The sequence below is a fragment of the Sciurus carolinensis genome, chromosome 4, assembly GCF_902686445.1.
Source record: "Sciurus carolinensis chromosome 4, mSciCar1.2, whole genome shotgun sequence".
Lineage (NCBI taxonomy): Eukaryota > Metazoa > Chordata > Mammalia > Rodentia > Sciuridae > Sciurus > Sciurus carolinensis.
In genome coordinates this window covers 154,880,060-154,900,212 of record NC_062216.1, presented here as the reverse complement: position 1 = coordinate 154,900,212, position 20,153 = coordinate 154,880,060, and the positions used below count along the sequence as shown (strand labels likewise).

General features: G+C 37.0%; 1 protein-coding gene across 8 annotated transcripts in view; it reads right to left on the bottom strand.

Moving 5' to 3' along the window:
* The window catches only part of Apaf1 (apoptotic peptidase activating factor 1), a 90,283-nt gene that overhangs the window by 33,029 nt on the left and 37,101 nt on the right, over positions 1–20,153 (bottom strand). For all 8 annotated transcript variants that reach the window (XR_007108253.1, XR_007108254.1, XM_047548790.1 and 5 more), the window contains 3 exons: positions 19,827–19,958; positions 16,215–16,340; positions 666–827 (listed from right to left, as the gene is read on the bottom strand). Coding sequence is in view for 6 of the 8 variants with exons in the window: in XM_047548790.1 (XP_047404746.1) it covers positions 666–827; positions 16,215–16,340; positions 19,827–19,958 (420 nt within the window). In the remaining 2 variants the exon portion in view is untranslated. The remainder of the gene's footprint in view (positions 1–665; positions 828–16,214; positions 16,341–19,826; positions 19,959–20,153) is intronic.

The window sequence follows — 20,153 nt, the reverse complement described above, 5'->3', positions numbered from 1 at the left end:
TTGTCTCCTGGATATTTATTAAGAAATTATATGTGTGAGTACTCTGAACAGCACAAATAAAGAATCATTAGATTTGAAATAAGAGGACAGTATTATCTTCTCATCTGCTTTTTTGTATATCTTCCTCATTTACTTTATAAAAATCTTAGAATCTTGTTCAGTTATTAATAACTATTTCTATCAGTCACCAAATCATAAATTTTTTAGGGATAAACAGCACTTTGAAAAATCACCTAAATCAATGTATTTGAAATTGATGGAGGAAAAAAGGAAGAGGAAGAGGAGGAAGAGCAGGAGGAGGGAAGAGTGATGCAGAATTATTCTACATTTTAAATAAATATGAGGAACATTGGACTCAACATCATAAACTGTTTCTGTAATGTAGAGCTACCCAGGGCATTACATATGTTAGTCCCCACTGTGTACCTCCCATAGGAGAAAGTAGTGCATGATACTTCCCAAACCTGTGTGACTATAAAGACTTCTCACAAGGCATCCAAATCCCCTAGAGCACGGTTCCAAAGAATGATCAAAGGTTAGGAAGCCTGCTCCAAATCACACAGTCAGACTTTATTTATATCAGGAAACAGAAATGCAAAAATTAATAGAAAATTTAATTTTCTTTAAATCAGACTAAATTTGATTTTTAAAATACTAATACTTACAAAAATTTTATTTTTTGCTGCCACCATTATTCTAGCACCATCAGTCGACCAGGAACAACATTTCACTATCACTTCTATCTCCTCTTGAGGGTCCTCTGAATTTAGGAAGAACTGCTTCACATTAATGCTTTTCCTCTCGTTTGCTGATCTCACATCCCAAAGCTTCAAATTTAAAAAATAAAAAACAAAACAAAAAAAGATTGTTTTACTCTCAACTCACACCTCCAGAATTCCACCTGGATTAAATATCATGCAAACTTACTTTACCTAATGCACTTTTACCTATAAAGGACTTTCTATAAAGTTTTTTACACTAAGTTTTTGAGTTTCATTGATCATCTTCCTAAAAGGAAAAAAAAAAATAAAAGCACTGCCCAAAAAGCAGAATACAGATCATAAAGTGAGATAAAACGTGAGCAGAGCCTTGCATAGTGTGGGAGGAGGCTACAGATGAGGTGTTGACGGGACAAAGGCTGAAGCAGGGGGATGAAGATGCTAGCGACTTGCCACTGCTGCCCTCTGCTGTCCAGCCTTGAAGTGTGCCCCACATCTACTATGCACAGCAGGACAAGTGCACCGGCCCAGCTCAAGCCCAGTTACAACTGCACACAGCATCCGGAGACCTAAGGAAGATCTGAAAACTGGGAACAGAGATACTGAAAGAAAATAAGACTTCTGTGTGCGTGGTGGTGCCAGATTATCTGGAGGCATGAAACTACTGACTTCTGAGAAATGGGGTAAAAATACACTGAAGCTCACTCTAGAGCAGAGCCACTGAATGGTACAAAACACAAAGGCCTTCGAAAGGATACACCTTCCTTCCAGACCTCAAGCATGTCCCAGCTTCAAGGAATGATAAAGGCTATCATGCCTAGACCAAGGGTTGGCCAACATGAAAACAAAAACAAACAACACTGCTTCCAAGCAAAGCTCCCAAGTAAAACCTGATTTGTCTGGCCAGGCACATCTTTAATTCTTTCTTGAGTGAGAGAAGCATTCCATATGATAAGAAATATGGCCAAAACCAAAATCTTTCCCCTTGCAATAACCATGGATAAACTAATTAAAGCAGAATAGAAACTGAGGACTAAAATATTTACCCTTCTCTAATACCAAAGAGAAAATAAATAAATGCCAGAAGCTTCAGTCACATTAGCCAGAATATAATGAGAAACCATGTAATAGTTTCCCTATTAATAGGAAAGACAAAGGAACCATTGGTGGATTTAAAAAAGAAAAGGAAAACTAGCATAATCCAATTTCCTTATACCTGCTAAAACTACAGTTGCTTCTAGGACATGCCTTCAGCTCCCATCCAAGTAGTGATGAAATCCCACGTCAAGGGATCATGTAAACTAATGCCACCATTTCATTTTGAAGAGGTCACAGCTCTATATCCAGGGTTCCTGTACACCCTGTGCCCTTAGGTGTTTTAAATGACAATTTTTAAATAAAACTCCATTTTGAAGTAGTTTATCATCGAGTCCAAAAAACACACACTTATCAACTTGATACACTACAAAAAGCTTAGAAAATTACAGAGCCATTTGAGGCAGAAAATAAATTTTACAGTTCTCACCCTCTCAGATGGTAAAAGCTTTAGAAGACTTTGACCTTGAAATGCTGTTATCTAAAATCATTTTGCAAAACCTCTGCTTACTACATGTCACTGAATCAGTGTGAACCAGCCAGCAGGCTTAACAGCACCATGGGAAAGCTACCACAGACACAGGCAGGTGTCCCCAAGAGGGCAGCCATGTCTGTCCCCCGCTGCTCGTGATACTCACATATGAACACAGAAATCAAAACCTGCCCCTGAAAACTGAGGCCTCTTTAAAATTTCTTTCTGAGTTTGAAGAAGTCTTCGTTTGGCCTGAAGGAACACAGCAAGGGCTCGTCTTTTAAGCACATTTATTAAAACATTATACTGGTCACTTTGAGATTACATTTGTGATTATATAAATGAATCAGATTTAGATACTACCCTCAAAGAGTTTACAGGTCAGCAAGAGGGGCTAAGATGAGCACATAAGCAACTCTAACACTGGATACCTGTGATACGTCACTTGAGAGGAAAAGACAGCACAGTGGGAACACTGCATTCAAGCTGCAGGTTTGGGGAATGCTGTGTGCAGATGACCACTCACTCCATCACCTGGAGATTAGCCTACCTTATGGAACCTTTAGAAAGAATTTCAACATCAAAAAGACAGAAGAAACACCCTAGGGCTTTGGTTCAGGGGTCAGCGTACACTAAAGTACAAAATGGGAAAGCAAAGGTAACAAAAAGGGAGAAAGAGTTCAATCCAGTGGTAGTATTAGGTACCTGAACCCTTTACCAACACAGTCCTCATCTGCTCTCTGAACACCCTCTACATAGCAGGGCAGGTGGTACACGCTTGTAATCCCAGTTACTTGAGAGGCTGAGATAGAAGGATCACTTGAGCCCAGGAATTCAAGGCCATCTTGGTCAACATAGGGAGACCCTCTCTCTTTAAAAACAAAACAACAAAAAACTACCCCTCTATATAATTTTAGCATTTTCATGGTTCCTCTACTCACTTACCTTTCTCCCCAACTTGATTCTGAATAATTCCAAGCCAGGGAATGGGCTTTTTTTTTTTTTAAGTATTTAAAACATAAATGCCTAGCACAGTACCTGACACATAGTAAATATCATTAAATGACCAATATATTTTAAGTGAAAAGGCAGACAACACCCAAGTTTTAAGTACAAGTGAGTAGAGACAACAGTATTACTAAAGGACATAGGTTTAAGTTAAGATGCAGATGGAACACACGATCATCTCCAGGCCCTCCCAAAATTCAGGTGAAACAATGGTAAAGGGAATTTTTCTCTCCAAGCATAATCCACAAAGTGAAGGAAACAGTAAAAGAGATAATAGCAATAAAATTGTAAAGGCTAGAAAGCTGAAAGACAAGTGACAAGAAGACCCCTAAAACTGAATCCTGAGCTTACAGCAAGGAAAACTAAGCAGCCCAATTAATACTATAAATCGCCTAAAAGGCTCAGAAACTACTGGCCCCTGGTACCTTCTAGGAAAGATGGGGCTAAATCAGGAGGGCTCTAAAAATCCATTGAGCCTGCTCTCTTCCACTCTGCAGTCTAAGGAGTTGTGTCCCTCCTCTACCCCAAGGACAGAGGGTTATTCCACACTTGACACAGTTGAGAGCGGGGTCACTGAACTAAAAACAGGGAAATTAAGAGAAAGTCTATAGTCCAAATGCTGAGATCTCTACCTTCTTAAAACTTGCCACTTAGATTTATCTCCACAAGTAGAAGACTGAAAGATTTGTCTCTGAACATTCAACCAGATCAAGACAAAAGACATAAAGATTCTGACAAGAGGATCTCAGTATCAAACATGAACAAGTCAGACAACCCTACAAGGAAATCACAATTCCCAGTTAACTTCTTGATGATGCATTCTGAAACAGGAACAGATATCCAGGGATCTGAAAGGTAAGGGAGCTCTCTAAAATGTAGACAGAAACCAAAATCAACAGAGAGAGAGAAAAAAAAAAATCAACTAAAAAACTAAAAATTCCAAAAGGAGAAAATAGAGGGAAAAAAATCAAAAATTCAAGGAAATTCCAGAACTACAAAATATTAGCCACCAAGAGCCAAACACGATAAATGAAAACAGGCCCATCCCACACCAAGGCACACTATCATGAAATTTTTAAAAAGAAAAAAACGCTGAGTATAAAGAAAAGATCCTAAATATTTTAAGACAGAAAAACAGATCATATATTACTCAGAAATAAGAAATGGCTTCAAACTTCTCAAGAGGAACCTTGGAAGCTAGAAGCCAAGGGAGCAACGTCTCAAAAATTCGGAAGAGAAACTTTTTTTCCAACCTAAAAATATCAACTAAATGCTGACTGAATATGATATTATTATAATAAAAATGCCTCAAAAATATACCTCAAATAGGTACTTTCTTAGAAAGTTAGAGGAGATTCTCCACCAAGCTAAGAAAGACACTGAGAAAGGCGACAAGAAATGCAGAAAGTAAGTATTCAACTTAAGAGAAAAGCAAAAGGATTCCTAGGGTAATATAAAGGAAGTAGTATCACCAATCAGAATGGAACAAGATAGAACAGTCCAGAAAAGTATTGACAGGAAAAGAAAATTTATCAAATACCTGGCAAATTTGACTAATTTAAGGAACAAGTTAGGAAGTTTTAATTAAAGTCAGTATGTTAAGACTAAACAAATGAAAAAAACAGAACTACTATTATCCCAAAGAAAACAGAAAGTTGTATGAAAAAGGAAGGAAAAAAACCTTCACGCTATATGGCTCCACTGATCAGTTAAAATGCTGTAACAAACCCTGAACATTGTCTAATCAAAATCACAAAACATCAGAACCACAAAGGTTGGGTCACAGGAAGAAAACAATTAATTCAATTTGGAGCAGAATAACTTGAGGCACAGAGGGGACAACTAGCAAGATGGGAATGCAAAAAACAAGTACAAAAGACCACTGGGGCTAGAGATGACCCATCTGAAAGTCACTCACAGGAGAGATGAGGGTGGAAGTCAGAAAACTAAATGAACTGGGATAGAAAAGAGGTAGTAGAGGTAGCCAAGGTTAAATGCCACAGCAACATGCAAAAGAATTATAGGCATGGGAAAGAATTATAGGAGTGGTAAGAGAGATAAGAGGGGAAAAAAAAAAAAAACAGTTTTATTCAAATGAGGAGTGCTTAAAAAAGGAGCCAGGTGATAAATGGAGGTTTAAACAAGAAGAATAAGGATCAGATAAATAAAAATGCCGATTTCACAATACTCCAGAATGTATCAAACTTTACAACAAAAAATGGAAACTCAAAAGTGATTTCTGCATTCTTTAAAAGAATATACATCAGCGGGCTGGGGGTTATGGCTCAGAGGTAGAGCACTTGCCTCGCATAGCAAGTGTGAGGCACTGGGTTCAATTCTTAGCACCACATATAAATACAATCAGTAAAAGAAAAAATTTTTAAAAGAATATAGGTCAGATAAAAGGGTTGAGCAGTGAGTGGGTTGTCAGGAAACAGAGGAAAGCACAGATGATGGATGAATCTGGAATGTCCCCCAAAGGCTGTGGCACAACTGAAAGGTCGTGGAGCCTTCAGGAGGTGGGAGTGGACGGCCTCCAGATCTCTGGGAGCATGCCCTCAAAAAGAGCTGTGGGTCGTGGCCTCTTGTCTTGGTTCCGGGCCGTGGGCTGGGCGGTTTTGCGCCACCAGGCGCTCCCTGTCCAGGTACAGTGACTCACTACAGGTCCAAAAGCAACAGGGCCAATTACCATGGACTCGAATCTTTGAAACCATGAACCAAAACACCCTATTTTTCTCTTTATAACTTATCCCAGGTATTTGCTACCACAACAGAAAGAAAACTAACAAAGTTGTTTAGTCACAGGAAAAGAGAAAAACAGAACGACTATTTGAAAAAAAAAAATCTACATTCAAGAAAAAAAAAAAATCAAAGGATTTTCCAATTTTTTTGTTTTACAGAGTCAGGAAGGGCCAAGAATATTTACAGACAGTGGGAAAGGATCCAAAAAAAACATAACACTGAAAAAAGCAATAGAGAGAAGAAATAACAATGAAGCAAAGTACCATATAAAGAAGGGAGAAAAAGGAACAGCAGACTAAGTAGTGGACTTTCTGGGCAAGTAGGGGACTTCTTGTGAGAGAAAAAAAGGAGCGAATAGAGTTTTTATGCAATTTTTGAGGAGGCTAACTGAGGGGAGCTTTTCTGAATTGGAATAAGATAAGGTTATTACCATAGAATCAAAGGGCTGGGGGCTTAAGAAGAGCAGAAGAGGATAGGAATAGGCACTCCAGTAAAACAACAAATCAACAGACCATAACTTAGAAGCAAAGCAACAGTAAAGCCAGGCATGGTAACTCCAGCAGTTTGGGAAGCTGATGACCCACAACATGGATCATCCCAAAGGAAGGAACGGATATTTAGCATTTGTAAATAACAAATTGTAGAAACCAAAATCAGAGTCAGGTGCTGCAATGCACACCTGTATTCCCAGCAGTTTGGGAGGCTGAGGCAGGAGGATTGAAAGTCAAAAGCTAGCATCAGAAATTTAGCAAGGCCCTAAATTGCTGAGACTTTGTCTCAAAATAAAAAATAAAAAGAGATAGGGATGTAGTAAAAATGCCCCTGGGTTCAATCCTTGGTACCAAAAAACAAAAAACAAAAAACAAAAAACAAAAAGAAGAAAGAAACCAAAATCCATTTCCTAAATATTCTAGAAATGTTGCCAGCATCCACCATGTAGTTACCTAAATTCTATAGAGTAGAATTCTACCCAGTTTCCAGGTATCCTGGAGTACCTTATTAAAAATGAGTTGTTTTCCCAGCACCATTTGTTGAAGAGGCTATCTTTTCTCCATTGCATATTGTTGGAACCTTTGTCTAGTATGAGAAAATTGTATTTATTTGGGTTTGTGTCCATGTCCTCTATTCTGTACCATTGATCTACCTGTCTATTTTGGTACCAATACCATGCCGTTTTTGTTACTATTGCTTTGTAGTAGAGTTGAAGATCTGGTATTGCAATACCCCCTGCTTCGCTCTTGCTACTGAGGATTGCTTTAGCTATTCTAGGTTTTTTATTCTTCCAGATGAATTTCATAATTGCTTGCTCTATTTCTGCGAGGTACATCATTGGGATTTTAATTGGAATTGCATTGAATCTGTATAGAACTTTAGGTAGTATAGCCATTTTGACGATATTAATTCTGCCTATCCAGGAACATGGGAGATCTTTCCATCTTCTAAGGTTTTCTTGAATTTCTTTCTTTAGTGTTCTGTAGTTCTCATTGTAGAGGTCTTTCACCTCTTTTGTGAGATTGATTCCCAAGTATTTTATTTTTTTCGATGCTATTGTGAATGGAGTAGTTTTCCTAATTTCTCTTTCTGAAGATTCATCACTTATGTATAAAAATGCATTGGATTTATGAGCATTGATCTTGTAACCTGCTACTTTACTGAATTCACTTATGAGTTCTAAAAGTTTTCTGGTGGAATTTCCAGGTTCCTCTAAATATATAATCATGTCATCAGCGAACAGGGATAGTTTGAGTTCTTCTTTTCCTATTCGTATCCCTTTAATTTCTTTGGTTTGTCTGATTGCTCTGGCTAGAGTCTCAAGGACGATGTTGAATAGAAGCGGTGAAAGAGGGCATCCCTGCCTTGTTCCAGTTTTTAGGGGGAACGCTTTCAGTTTTTCACCATTCAGGTGGGGTTGCAAATTAGTGCAACCACTCTGGAAAGCAGTGTGGAGATTCCTCAGAAAGCTTGGAATGGAAACACCATTTGACCCAGCTATCCCACTCCTTGGCCTATACCCAAAGGACTTAAAATCAGCATACTACAGAGATACAGCCACATCAATGTTCATTGCTGCTCAATTCACCATAGCCAGATTGTGGAACCAACCTAGATGCCCTTCAGTTGATGAATGGATAAAGAAACTGTGGCATATTTATACAATGGAATATTACTCCGCAATGAAGAATGATAAAATTATGGCATTTGTAGGCAAATGGTCGAAATTGGAGAATATCATGCTAAGTGAGATAAGCCAATCTCAAAAAACTAAAGGACGAATGATCTCGCTGATAAGCGGATGAGGACATATAATGGGGGGTGGGAGGGGCTAGCATTAGGTTTAGGGTTAGGTTTAGAGTTAGGCTAAGGAGAGCAGTAAGAATGAAGGAAAGAAGGACTGTGTAGAGGGAAAAGAGGGGTGGGAGGGGTGGGAGGGGTGGGAGGGGTGGGGGGGGAGGGGAAAAATATAATAAACATCATTACCCTATTTAAATGTAAAAAAAAATAAATAAATAAAATAAATAAATAAATAAAAGGACAAAAAAAAAAAAAAAAAATGAGTTGTTCTCAGTCAGCAAAGAGAGATAAAAGATTCAACCAAGGATTAGAATCAAGAGAATTTATCTTACTTAGGAATCACCTAGAAACATTAATAATTTTCTCCTCCAAAGATTCTAATGAACAAATAGAGTGTCCAGGAGGGTTCAAGTATTTCCCTAGGAAAGTTTTATGTCAACAAAATTTACCGAGTGCATGTTTGCATATAATTCTGTCCTATGAACTTCAGCAAAAGGTTCAACAGATACATGACAAGGTCTCTGAAGATCATAAACCACACTGTTAATCTTACTGAAGAACATAGGAAAATGATTGAACTGAACAATACAACACATTTATAAGTGGAAATGAGAAGACAAACCAGTCAGTTTCTACCTGTAGATTATATACATAAACAGACTGACAAAGATTCAGGTAGATATTCAGAACCAAATAGATGAATATTGTAAGAGAATATTTTGTGAAGAAGGTTTTACATCAAGTTTTGAGGGTCATTTTAAAAATTCAACAAGTGCCCAATGGACAAGGCTACCCCGGGCCAGGTGGCAGGCCCAAACCCGGCGGCTGGCCCAGACCACAGACAGCTTCTTGGAGCAGCACCGCCCAGCAAGATACTTCCACACACAGCTAGGATCCCCCTGGCCCAGGAAACAGACCCAGACCATAGGCAGCTTCTCAGAACAGGGCCACCCAGAGAGAGACTTCCTCGCAGGGCCAGACTCCCCGGCCCAGGCAGTAGTTCCAGACGGAAGGGAACTTCCCGGAGGAGAGCTGCCCAAGCAAGATTTCCCCACTGGGTGAGTTTTCCCCACCACTGAGGCTTTCCCACTGGGGTGGTAGAACCAGAGACCCAGGACCAGACCAGCCATGCCCCAGCCCGCAGTGTAGTCCCCTTTTGGCTGACCATTGGTCAACAAGGGGAGGCAGCTCTGCCCACGAGCAGAGAATATACCACAACTGAAGGCCACCACCCCTAGAGGGGCAACTTCCTTGTGGAGCTCTGTATTATCAAGTTCCTCCAAGACTTCAGGCCACTGAAGACTAGGAGGTGAGTTATTGGAAATCCACAGGGACAGAGGAAATGTGCAATAGCTCAGAGTTTCACTACTAGAGGGGTAGATACCTGAGCAATATGAGAAAACAAGGGAAGAAAATGTCCCAAACAAACCTAGATGCTACATCAATAAAATCCAATGACAGCATGGCAGAAGAAATGTCAGAAAGGGAGTTCAGAATGTACATAATTAAAATGATCAAGAGAAGCAAGCGATGAGATGAAAGAGCAAATGCAGGCTTTGAATGATCACACCACTCAACAGTTAAAAAAGCAAATGCGGGAAGCAAAAGATCATTTCAATAAAGAGTTAAGAGATACTGGAAAAAAAAAAAAGACAGAAATCCTTGAAATGAAGGAAACAATAAACCAAATTAAAAACTCCATAGAAAACATAACCAATAGGATAGAACACCTGGAAGACAGAACCTCAGACATTGAAGACGAAATATTTAATCTTGAAAACAAAGTTGACCAAACAGAGAAGATGGTAAGAAATCATGAACAGAATCTACAAGAATTGTGGGATATCATGAAAAGGCCAAATTTAAGAATTATTGGGATTGAGGAAGGCACAGAGAAACAAATCAAAGGAATGAACAATCTATTCAATGAAATAATATCAGAAAAATTCCCAAATCTGAAGAATGAAATGGAAAATCAAGTATAAGAGGCTTATAGGACTCCAAATATACAAAATTATAACAGACCCACACCAAGGCGCATTATAATGAAAATACCTAACATACAAAATAAAGACAGAATTTTAAAGACTGCAAGAGAAAAGAATCAAATTACATTCAGGGGAAACCAATACGGATATCAGCAGATTTTTCAATCCAGACCTAAAAGCTAGAAGGGCCTGGAACAACATTTTTCAAGCTCTGAAAGAAAACAGATGCCAAGCAAGAATCTTAAACCCAGCAAAACTTACCTTCAGATTTGATGATGAAATAAAATCCTTCCATGATAAACAAAAGCTAAAAGAATTTACAAAAAGAAAGCTGGCACTATAGAACATTCTCAGCAAAATATTCCATGAGAAAGAGATGAAAAACAATGATATAAATCAGCAAAGGGAGGAACTACCCTAAAGGAATAGCCAAATAAAGGAGAAAACAAGTCGTGTAAAAAAAATTTAAAAAAAAAATTGAGCCAAATGACCAGGAATACAAATCATATCTCAATTATAACCCTGAATGTCAATGGCCTGAACTCATCAATCAAAAGACATAGACTGGCAGATTGGATTAAAAAGAAAGACCCAAAAATATGCTTCCTGCAAGAGACTCATCTCATAGAAAGAGATACCCACAGACTAAAGGTGAAAGGATGGGGTAAAACATACCATGCACATGGACTCAGCAAAAAAGCTGGAGTATCCATTCTCATATCAGATAATGTGGACTTCAAGTCAAAGTTAGTCAGAAGGGATAAAGAAGGACATTTCATACTGCTTAAGGGAAGCATAAATCAGCAAGACAGAACAATCTTAAATATCTATGCCCCAAAGAGTGACTCATCCATGTACGGCAAACAAATCCTTCTCCATTCCAGGAATCAAATAGACCACAACACAATAGTATTAGGTGACTTTAACACACCTCTCTCCCCACTGGACAGATGTTCCAAACAAAAATTGAACAAAGAAACCATAGATCTTAATAACACAATCAATAATTTAGACTTAACATACATTTATAGAATATACCATCCAACAAAGAGCAAATACACTTTCTTCTCAGCAGCACATGGATCCTTCTCGAAAATAGACCAGATGTTATGCCACAAAGCTACTGTTAGCAAATACAAGAAGACAGAGATACTACCTTGTATTCTATCAGCCCATAATGGCTTGAAATTAGAAATAAATGACAGAATAAAAAACAGAATCTACTCCAACACCTGGAGATTAAATAATATGCTATTGAATGATGAATGGATAACAGAAGACATCAGGGGGGAAATTAAAAAATTCTTAGAGGTAAATGAGAACAAAAATACATCATATCAAAATCTCTGGGACACTATGAAAGCAGTTCTTAGAGGAAAATTTATTTCATGGAGCACATTCAATAAAAGAAGAAAAAAAAATCAACAAATAAATGACCTAACATTACAGTTCAAAGCCCTAGAAAAAGAAGAACAGAGCAACACCAAAAGTAGTAGAAGACAGGAAAGAGTTAAAAGCAGAGCTGAAATCAATGAAATTGAAACAAAAGAAACAATAAAAAAAAAATCACCAAAATAAATAGTTGGTTCTTTGAAAAAATAAACAAAATTGATAAACCCTTAGCCACACTAACAAAGAGAAGGAGAGAGAAAACTCAAATTACTAAAATTCGGAATGAACAAGGAAATATCACAATAGACACAACTGAAATTCAAATCATAATTAGAAGCTATATTGAAAATCTATATTCCAACAAAATAGAAAATCTCAAAGACACCAACAGGTTTCTAGAGACATATGAATTACCTAAACTGAACCAGGAGCACATACACAATTAAAATAGATCAATTTCAAGTAATGAAATAGTAGAAGTCATCAAAAGTCTACCAATAAAGAAAAGTCTGGGACCAGATGGGTTCTCAGCCAAGTTCTACAAAACCTTTAAAGAAGAGCTCATTCCAATACTCCTCAAAGTATTCCATGAAATAGAAGAGGAGGGAAGCCTCCCAAACTCATTCTATGAAGCCAATATCACCCTGATATCTAAACCAGACAGAGACACATCAAGGAAAGAAAATTTCAGACCAATATCCTTAATGAACATTGATGCAAAAATGCTCAACAAAATTTTAGCAAATCGCATACAAAAATATGTTTAAAAGATAGTGCACCATGATCAAGTGAGTTTTATCCCAGGGATGCAAGGTTGGTTCAACATCAGGAAATCAATAAATGTAATTCACCATATCAATAGACTTAAAGTCAAGAATCACATGATTATTTCGATGCAGAAAAAGCATTTGATAAAATACAGCATCCCTTCATGCTCAAAACACTAGAAAAAATAGGGAGAGTAGGAATGTTCCTTAACATTGTAAAGGCCATCTATGCTAAGCCCATGGCTAATATCATTCTAAATGGTGAAAAACTGAAAGCATTCCCCCTAAAAACTGGAACAAGGCAGGGATGCCCTCTTTCACCACTTCTATTTAAACATTGTCCTTGAAACTCTAGCCAGAGCAATTAGACCAAAGAAATTAAAGGGATACGAATAGAAAAGAAGAACTCAAACTATCCCTATTTGCTGATGACATGATTACACATTTAGAGGAACCAGGAAATTCCACCAGAAAACTTTTAGAACTCATAAGTGAATTCAGTAAAGTAGCAGGATATAAGATCAATGCTCATAAATCTAATGCATTTTTATACATAAGTGATGAATCTTCAGAAAGAGAAGTTAGGAAAACTACCCCATTCACAATAGCCTCAAAAAAAAATAAAACACTTGAGAGTCAATCTAACAACAGAGGTGAAAGATCTCTACAATGATAACTACAGAACACTAAAGAAAGAAATTCAAGAAAACCTTAGAAGATGGAAAGATCTCCCATGTTCTTGGATAGGCAGAATTAATATTGTCAAAATGGACATACTACCAAAAGCGCTACACAGATTCAATGCAATTCCTATTAAAATCCCAATGACATATATTACAGAAATAGAGCAAGCAATCATGAAATTCATCTGGAAGAATAAGAAACCCAGAATAGATAAAGCAATCCTTAGCAGGAAGAGTGAAGCAGGGGGTATCGCGATACTAGAACTTCAACTATACTACCAAGCAATAGTAACAAAAAAGGCATGGTATTGGTACCAAAATAGGTAGATCAATGGTACAGAATAGAGGACACGAACACAAACCCAAATAAATACAATTTTGTCATACTAAACAAAGGGGCCAAAAATATGCAATGGAGAAAAGATAGCCTCTTCAACAAATAGTGCTGGGAAAACTGGAAATCCACATGCAACAGAATGAAACTAAACCCCTATCTGTTACCCTGCACAAAAATCAACTCACAATGGATCAAGGACCTTGAAATCAGACTAGAGACTCTGCATCTTATAGAAGAAAAAGTAGGTCTGAATCTTCAACATGTTGGCTTAGGATCAGACTTCCTTAACAGGACTCCCATAGCACAAGAAATAAAAGCAAGAACCAATAACTGGGATAGATTCAAACTAAAAAGCTTTCTCTCAGTGAAGGAAACTATCAGCAATGTGAAGAGAGAGCCTACAGAATGGGAGAAAATCTTTGCCACTCATACTTCAGATAGAGCACTCATTTCCAGAATATATAAAGAACTCAAAAACTCCACCAAGAATACAAATAACCCAATCAACAAATGGGCTAAGGAAATGAACAGACACTTTACAGAAGAAGATCTACAAGCAATCAACAGATATATGAAAAAATGTTCACCATCTTTAGTAATAAGAGAAATGCTAATCAAAACTACACTAAGATTCCATCTCACCCTAATTAGAATGGCGATTATCAAGAATACAAGCAACAACAGGTGTTGGCGAGGATGTGGGGAGAAAGGTACACTCATACATTGCTGGTGAGGTTGCAAATTAGTGCAGCCACTCTGGAAAGCAGTGTGGAGACTCCTTAGAAAACTTGGAATAGACCCACCATTTGACCCAGCTATTCCACTCCTTGGCCTATACCCAAAGGACTTAAAATCAGCATACTACAGAGGTGCAGTAACATCAATGTTCATAGCTGCTCAATTCACAATAGCCCGATTGTGGAACCAACCTAGATGTCCTTTAATTGATGAATGGATAAAGAAACTATGGGAGCTGAAGAGATAGCTCCTTTGGGAGAGCGCTCACCTAGCACACGCAAGGACCACAGTTCGAGTCCCCGGACCCTCAGACAGGGCAGGCGACAAAGAGATAAAGAAACTGTGGAATATTACTCCAGTCATAAAGAATAATAAATTATGGCATTTTCAGGCAAATGGATGAAACTGGAGAATATCATGCTAAGTGATATAAGCCAATCTCAAAAAACCAAAGGACAAATGATCTCGCTGATAAGCGGATGATGATACATAATGGGGGGTGGAAGGGAGGCAAGAATGGAGGAAGAAGAGACTGTACATAGGGAAAAGAGGGGTGGGAGGGGTGGGGGGAAGGAAAAAATAACAGAATGAATCAAACACCATTACCCTATGTAAATGTATGATTACACAAATGGTATACCTCTAATTCATGTACAAATAGAAAAACAAGATGTATCCTATTTGTTTACAATAAAAATAAATTAAAACAAAAATATGACAAGTGAATTGGAGGCAAAAAAAAAAAAGGGCCAAGAAAGACTACAGGAACTTATATAAAGACTATGAAATACACAAATGAACAGAAGATGAAATGTGCACCAAAAGTTACCAGGCCCAGAACAGATAACTAATGTATAGGGGCTGGAAGAAATAAATTGAACAGGAAGGAAGGTGGCAGAGGACGGAAGGTGAAGAACTACAAGCGAGCCATGCTAGCAGCTCTGTACTTAGATAAGTAGAGAGACTGAGTGCATCAGAAGGCTACTATCGACAGGAGAGGACAATGCCTGAACCAGAGCCAATACTATAGAACAGAAGGGAAAATATATCCCGAAATGGTCAAAAATGGGTCTGTACTTAAGACCAAAGAAAGGACAATCAATAAACAGGAGACAAAAGTGACAATGGAGACAGAAGTAAAATACTGGAATTAGGATTTTATTTTAGAAGGTAGTGATTTAAAGAGGAAAAATTCGGGGTTCTTAGGAATGTAAATTTCAGGAGGCTAAATAAGATGTGTCCTAACATCTTATTATTATAATTCCCCTATATGACTGCTCAAAAACAGGAAAATGTTAACACAAGAAGTAGAAGAAATAAATGACAAATAAAAGCAGCCCCTTACAAACCTGACCCTACCCTATAGATCTCAAAATAGTGAATGTTTTTTAGAAATATATGCTTAAAATTTAAGAATTCAAACTATATGAATTTTAAACATTAGGATGTAAATCATTCATAAATAATTATGACAAATAATTAGTTATATTAAATATGCTCCTGAAAATTGAAGGAAGAAACTCTTTCTATAGAAACATGAAAAATAGTACTATAGTTTGGATCTTGAATGTCCCCCAAAAGCTTGAGTTGAAGGCTTAATCCCCAGCCTGTCATGCTACTGGAGGTGGTGGAACCCTTAAGACGTAGGGCCTAGTGGAAAGAAGTTAGGTCATTGGGGGTGTACCCTTAAAAGGGATATTGAGACCTCCCCCTTATCTCTCTCTTTCCTTCCTGCCTGCCATGAGGTGAGCACCTTTCTCCACCACAGGCTCCCTCCCATTATATATACTACCTAACCATAGGTCCAAACAGTCAAGCAACCATAGACTGAAACCTCAGAAACCAAGATCCAAATGAACCTTTCCTTTTTCCTCCTTATAAGTTGTTTATCATAGGTATTCCGTTACAGTTTTGGAAACCTGACTAACTGCAAGACTTTCCATAAAATTATAACCCATTTTAATAATGTACAAAAGTTTACCTTTAATGTTCCATCAGCTGAACAACTGGCCAAAAGCTCATCATCTGGTGAAAATCTACAGTGACTGACTGAATTTGTATGGCCAAACATGGTATTTCGACATTCTTTTTGATTCAAATCCCAAAGCTATTTGAGAAAGATAAAAGATAAATTTTAAAAACTAGTACTGAATGAGGAGAAGTCAGAAATCATACAAATTTCTTCCTACCCTTCCACTTGAGCTTGTTTTACAGAATGATGTTCAATTCATAGTACCACAGAGGTATCAAAGATAAACTTATGATAAACAACAGGGCAGCCTTTAGATCAACATCTAATCGACTAAGGGACTTGAAAACTGACATAGGCTTTTAGTCTGAGCTTTAAATAATTAAATAATTACTGCTTATTTTAAATGAATGGTTTAGAATCAAGTTATTTTGGTTATAAAAAGGTAGAATATACTAAGTGGTGTAATACAATTGCCCCCATATTTTTTTAATGTTCGGTTATAAAAATGATCATTTCTAAGATCTCTCAAATCTTGAAACTAGTAACCAGGCTAAAAGCTATTAACATTCTAAAAAATTATTCAAAAAATTCAAAGCACCTTTACTATATGTAATACAGTAAATACAGGGTTTAGAAGTAGTCAAATAACAACTTCAGGAAGCTATCAACCATATCTAGAATGTAATATATTCCACAAGACAAATAACTCAATTTCTCTATCAAAACAAAGGCACAAGAAAGGGCAAAAGGGGGAAGGGAACTTTTACAGAATAAACGAAGCTTAACAGACAGAACAATCAAGTGTCAAGTGCCAAGTCTGTTCAGATTCTGATTCCAACAAGCCTCTAGTGGAAAGATGTGTTTGAGACTGCTAGGGAAAGTGAACACAGATCAGGCATATTACAAAACTATAGCTTTTTATAGTAGGTTTAATAATGGCCAAGCACTAATGTTTAGATCCCCAAGGCTCATGCTGAAATATTTTGAATGAAATCACATATCCAGGATTTGCTGTAAAATACTCTAGCCAAAAAGAAGGGTAGAGGCATTTATAAAATAAGATTGGCAAAAACCTCATTTTGTTTATAATTGTTGTAGCTAAATAATGGATACCACAGAGATTCCTTATTATATTTTCTCCTTTAGGTATGTTTGAAAAATATTTTAAATGAAAGATGAAAGGGACTACATTCATCTCTGGTGTATTGTACCAACTAGATTAAACCCAGGGAAAGAAGTAATTCATCCCAAAAGTTAATCTTGATAGAAATTCTTTGGAAATAATCAATAAGTGAGGTTTCTGTTCCTCATGTTCACCTCCTTCCTTGGCTCCTTAATCCTAGTTCTGGTAAAACCAATTCTTCAGATGAGGCAAGTTACAAGGAGACAGCCTCATGTTTACAAATTTTCATTGGCTTCTCAATTTGGAATCACAGAAAGTGCTTTCTGATTGTATGGTAATGCAGGCATGATATGCCAGATCTTAAAACTGCTTCTTAATTTAAGAAGCAAAACCCCCTCCCACATGGTAGAGACTTCTATCTGTATTTAAATATTTAAATGAGGTAAACTTCCTCAACCTACAAAATATTAAAAAGAAACACCAAAAACAAGTCATATACAGCATAATAGATTTATTATCTTTCTAGAGGGTAATTTATTCAAATAGAGCAAAGGTTTTCTGAGTAATAGTGAGTTACCACTATGAAATAATTTTTTTCTTTTTTGCAGTATTTGGGATTGAACCTGGGGCTTCACGCATGATAGGATAGTACCTCCTATCACTAAGCTACATCCCCAACCTTCTTTATTTTGAGACAGGGTCTTGCTAAGTTGCCTAAGGCCTTGCTAAATTGCTGAGGCTGGCCTCAAACTTAGGATCCTCTTGCCTTAGTCTCCCAAATTACTGGGATTACAGGTGTGCACCACCATGCCTAATCTGTGTAAATTTTCTTTGCGAGAAAAATAAATAAGAATTTTGTTTCCTAAAAGGGAGGAAGGCAATTTTCAGCAGTAATTTCAATATTTTCTAAAAAAGAAAAAAATAAATAAATCATTTATTTAAATGTCAAAACAGAGCCTGAGATTTTCTAAACTGAAAAGTATATAACCCACCCCTCCCAAAAATATGATTTCCCATTGCAAAAATGGTATAGCACTAGGAAGAAAAGTTAAAAGCAAAATCAAAAAATAATCCAAAAGAAACTGGCAGATCTTTCTGGGTAAAATGAAATGTAGCCAACTTTATCCTCTTATAGGGAAAAAAGATACAATCTTTCATAATTTATAATTACTAACATTAGCAAATATATATAGGATGAATAAATATTTTTGGTTTTAGTTTTGTTTTGTTTTGTTTTTCTACCATCACCTTTCCCCCATTCTCCTTCTGAAAATAGAATCTTTTTTTTAGACATCAGTTAACATAAGTTTTTTTTTTTTGAGACACAGCTTTCAATTTTATTTATTCCTAGTCTTTACGATAAAGTAACATTGATAAATCTAGTACCAAAGCTTAACTCTCAGCAATAGGATATTTTTTCCTTCAGTTTTAGTTTTCATTTCTTCATTAGTAAATTAACAATATTTAATTCAGACTAGTTTAATAATTTCCTAGTGTTAAGGGTTTCCAGACAAAGAAGATGGTGGGTGAGGAAGCACATAAAAATATATGCATGAAAATGAGTTGTCACTTGATTTCTTAGAAATATAACGAAATTTGTCAAACAGGCAAAAATGCTTCCTTCAAATCCCAGTTCTGCCAGTGGCTGACAAGAAACACATCCATGAATAAATGGCATGAACTTTTCTAAACATCTGCAAAAGGAAAGATGGAACTAAACAATCTCTGGATCCCCCTTGGCTTCAAATGTGTATAATTTATTTAATCCTAAGATCAAGTATCCAAGCATTTTTTTTAATTAGAGTTTTATCATTATACATAGTAGCTGGGTTCATCCCAATGAACTCATACATGCATGGAATTGATTTCAGTTCATGATCCCTACCTTTTTCTTCTCCTTCTTCCCTCCTGTTCCTCCTCCCCTCTCCATTTCTCCTTCCTCTACTAAACTTCCTTTCACTTGTCTATTAATTTATATTTGATTGGAACAATTGTCCTTTTGAATAGAGCTCCAGTTATGATTCAAATGGAGCCAACCCCATCTCATGTGGGCTCACTTATGACCATTAGAAAATCCAGGATTCCATCCTGAGGTCATATGGCAATGAGCATGAAACAGGATTAACTAGGTCTTCTCTAAAACTAAATCAAAGGTATCTGTACAAGGGCAGATTTCTTTTCCTCTGTAATTAGGAACTGCAAGGCACCAACACAGCATGACTGAACCAACAAAAAGGCAGCCAGAGCCTAGAGATGAAGAGGAGTTAGAATCTTGGAATATAGCTTAAACATCTGAAATCAACTACGCCTGAATCCTTGCTCCTTCTAGACTTTTCAGTTATATAAGCTAATATCTCTTTTTGTGTATGGCTGAAGCTAACGTCAGTTTTTATCACTGTAACAATAAAAGTGCCAATAATACAATACATGAGAAAATCAAATAAGATATTCCTAAGCCTATAAAATTTGTGTACATAATTCTCAATATCCATACTTACTTTGAGGAAAAAATCACTTGACCCAGTGGCTAAGAGAGGGGGATGACTCTTGTTGGTGAAATGGCAACAATTGACTTGCTCTGCGTGCTCATCATAGGTGTGGACTAGTTCCCCAGTCACAGAATTCCAAATCTAAAGAGAATTTAAAAACTAAAATTCATAGATATCCCTTAGTTTCAAAGGAAAACAGAAAAACAAAACAATATGAGGCACTGTACAGATGCTGTCTTGTCATAACAGATTTTCCCACCAGACATGATACTAATGAATACTACCCTTTCTCTAAAACCTGGCAATACCTGTCTCAATGGTTTATGTATTTAATTT